We start from the raw sequence: 3,987 nt of genomic DNA on the forward strand, positions 1-3,987 counted from the left end.
TTATTCTCACCAACATATAATCACTTTAACTCACACCAACCGATTATTAAAGTGATGAAATATTTATGGTCTATGAGCATGAAAATATAGTTGCGGATGATATTTACCAACAAATGGCTCAAAGTAACAATGTTGGTTCGTCTTCTCGGTCACATGATCGAGAAGTGCAAGTTCAACTTGAGAAAATTGTCTGTATTATGTGGGAGGATTATATTAAAGACTAGTACACAATAATTTATGTTCAATTTGTTTTTAATTAAATTAAAGTTAGATGAAACAATTATTTAAGTGGAAAACAAATAACTTTGAAATAATTTTTATAATTTTTGTTTATTTGATAAGATTTTGTATCATGATACCATATCGAATGACCAAACAAGCCTAATTATTTGCTTTATAATTGGTATCACGACTGAGTCAGCTTCTTCAAAAACTCCATGAACTTATGAAATTTTTCCTCTCTATATATTAGGAATTCAGTAGCTGTTCGAGGTCTGTTTTGCAAATATAGATGAAAGTATGGAGCTTCTACAAGAATTTTTCGTCTGTGCCAGCATTCACCGGAACACCATTCTTGACATTCGAAATAAACAATTTGCTTCAAATCTGCAGCAATTCCAAATCAGTAGACCAAGGCAAACAAACCCATCAACAAATCATCGTACATGGTCAAAGCCACAATCCATTCATCATCACCAAATTGATACAAGTATATACGGAACGCGACGATATTAAATCTGCCCAGAACCTGTTTGTCAAATTGTCTCAAAGAAATGTGTATGCCTGGACCGCCATGATATCGTATTTTTCACGTAACCGCCTAATTAAAGAATGTGTAAATACTTATAAGGAGATGAAACTGGACAACATTTTACCCGATGGGTATGTGTTTCCTCTAGTACTGAGGGTTTGTGCTAAGTTTTTGAGCTCGGGTATTGGGTTACAAGTGCACAGAGATATAATTGTGTGTGGTGTAGAATGGAATCTCCAAGTTAGTCATTCTTTAATTGATATGTACTCTAAATGTTGTGATATTCGGAGTGCTAAACGGGTATTTGATTTGATGCAAGAAAAAGATTTGCTTTCATGGAATTTGATTATTTCGGGATATGTATGTAATGAGTTACTTGATTTGGCTGTTGAGATGTTGAGGCATATGAGTAAGGAAGGTTGTCAGCCAGATATAGTCACTTTGAACACGGTAATGGATGCTTATTGTCGGATGGGTCAATGTGATGAGGCAAGGAAAATATTTGCGCTAATCAAAGAACCAAGTATAATATCGTGGACGACTTTGATATCAGGCTATTCAAGAATTGGAAATCATGGTAGTGCATTGAATATTTTTAGGGAAATGATATATAGAAGAGAAGTTTGGCCTGACCTAGATTGTCTCTCTAGTGTACTTGCGTCGTGCCAGCTTATTGGGGATTTAAGGAGTGCCCAGGAGATTCATGCACACGGGATTAAACTAGAATCACCTTTTGCTTTTCACAGATCTTCTGGACCTGCATTACTGACTCTGTATGCTAAATGTGGGAGGATTCAAGATGCAAGACATGTTTTTGAGTTGATGGATAGAACGGACGTTGTTTCTTGGAATTCCATGATTCATGGTTTTGCTGAACTAGGGATTAAAGACTTGGCGGTGGAGTATTTCAAGGAAATGCTGATTATAGGAATCAAGATTAACGACACCACACTTTCAATTGTTTTGCCTGTTTGTGGTGACGTCAAATATGGGAAACAAATTCATGCTTATATATTACGAAGTAGTTTTTGGGATGTCACGCCCATTTGGAATGCACTTATTCACATGTATTCAAAATGTGGGTGCATTGGAAACGCTTTATGTATATTTTCTCATTTGGCTCATAAAGATATAGTGTCATGGAATACAATAATTGGTGGGTTGGGAATGCATGGTTTGGGCCAAGATGCCCTTCATCTCCTGGAAAAAATGAGCCATTCTGGCGTTCAACCAAACGCTTTGACATTCACTTCAGTGCTTTCAGCATGCAGTCATTCAGGACTTGTTGATGAGGGGTTAGATATTTTCCACAGAATGGTGGAGGAATTTGGACTGAACCCCAGAATGGAACACTTTACTTGTGTTGTTGATTTACTAACACGAGCTGGTCGGCTTGAAGATGCCACAGATTTTATAGGAAAAATGTCTGTTCAGCCGAACAAACATATATGGGGTTCTCTACTTGCTGCTGCCTTAGCACACCAAAAAGTGAGCATTGGAGTTCTTGCTTCGGAGAATTTAGTCGAATTGGAGCCTGAAAATACAGGACACTATGTAACACTTTCAAATTTGTATACTAAAGCTGGAAGAATAAGTGATGCCCTAGCCGTGCGAAAACTAATGGAAACCAAGGGGTTGGTAAAGGGTTCTGGTTGTAGCTGGGTAGTGGATGGAAATTGAGAAGAGAAAAAGAGATGTAAATCTTTTACCTTAATCATCACCAGATTCAAAATTTCTAATTTTAGGTTTTAGCATTTTGAGTTAAATTTAAGATTTTGATATCATACTAGTTGAAATTGCTTCAGGTCCTTGATATTTTAAAGGTTCAGGTAAGTTATATATGCTAAAATTTTGCCTATCCTTGATAAGTGTTTACTATATTTACCATGAACACTTGACTAAGCTTAGCTTGCTGCCTTCTGCATTGTGCATAAATAGTTGCACCATGTCATCTTTTTCTTTACCTAAAATACCTTTGAACTACGTGAGATTGAACAAAATATCTTCGGTTAATAGTTTGTGGCACCAGTTCTAATATATATATAGTTTAAACCCAAGAAAACGTTATATTTTTAGGGAAACTAGTTCTCGAAAAGATTGTAACTTCCAATCATAAAACACTCACATATCTTCAAAAAAAAAGTGCAATTATGTGGGGCGGGGGTTGAAGTCTTCACAGGTTCATAGGAATTCGCCCCATAATCGCTCCGTCCCATTTGCCAGGGTGCAGGATTTTTACTAAGAAGGTTTGAAAATAAAAATTAATGTAGTGATTGAAATTTGAACTTGGAACCATAGATGAATTTTGAACTCACTAAACCACTGAACTAACTTTTAATATTGTGTTCAATAGATTCAAAATCAATATATATAAATAAAATAAATCCCCTTATATATAAAAAGTACTATAATTTTTTGTTGAGAGGGTTCAAGTACCTTGTGCTCCTAGATCCACCCTCGTTTGCATGGAAGTGACATGAAAGTAGAGCTAAGAGATGCACAATCAAGCTAAGATGACATTAGTTTACTGAAAATATATTTGTTGTATTCTGAAACCGTGCTGAAAAGTTTTGCAGATGGATTAAGTTTGATCGGCATGTTAGAGGAGCATGATATGTAACTATGATTTATGTACTAATCTCTCCATTTCAGTTTAAATATTGTATTTTTCTATTTAGCCTGTTTTAAAAATATAGTATTTCTTCTTATAATAGGTAATTGATCTCTAATTCCAACATTAAACATAACTTGTTAAAAACCACAAAATTCATGTTGGATTGTATTGCCATTTCGTCTAAGAACTTGAAATAATTAGTAAAAAACCAAACTTTTATTAACATAGTTATGTCTTCTATGTACAAGCCCGTCACACCTCGGGACAAATTGAAAACTACTCCTTTGAACATTTTTTGTTGTCTAATAAGGTCCTGAACATAAACAATTTACATTAATACATGCATAACTTACATTTATATGTACATACACAAAATATAATGCGCCTTCAAGGCCGGACATCCAATAAAGTTGGAATAATACAGAACATTAGCATGATTCCTGCACAAAGATAATATTTACAATAATAAAATAATAGCTAGTGACCGATCCCCGGACTATGACCATCTACATATCCAGGAGATGGTGAGGCAGGTGGATACTCATTGTTTTGAACAGTGAATTCTGTCAGCTTTCTACTCTGTCTTTTTGATTTCATAATTGTATGAACATTAGGTTTCATC

The 3,987-nt window shown here is 35.1% G+C and overlaps 1 protein-coding gene across 1 annotated transcript; it reads left to right on the forward strand.

Annotated features, from left to right (window-relative positions):
- The first annotated feature begins 387 nt into the window (after positions 1 to 387).
- On the forward strand, positions 388 to 2,592 carry LOC125848268 (pentatricopeptide repeat-containing protein DOT4, chloroplastic-like). Its single transcript, XM_049528107.1, has one exon. It carries the CDS (start codon positions 512 to 514, stop codon positions 2,429 to 2,431), a length of 1,920 nt encoding a protein of 639 aa, XP_049384064.1. The 5' UTR covers positions 388 to 511; the 3' UTR covers positions 2,432 to 2,592.
- Positions 2,593 to 3,987: the final 1,395 nt, after the last annotated feature.

This window comes from Solanum stenotomum, chromosome 12 (assembly GCF_019186545.1).
Source record: "Solanum stenotomum isolate F172 chromosome 12, ASM1918654v1, whole genome shotgun sequence".
NCBI classification, from domain to species: domain Eukaryota; kingdom Viridiplantae; phylum Streptophyta; class Magnoliopsida; order Solanales; family Solanaceae; genus Solanum; species Solanum stenotomum.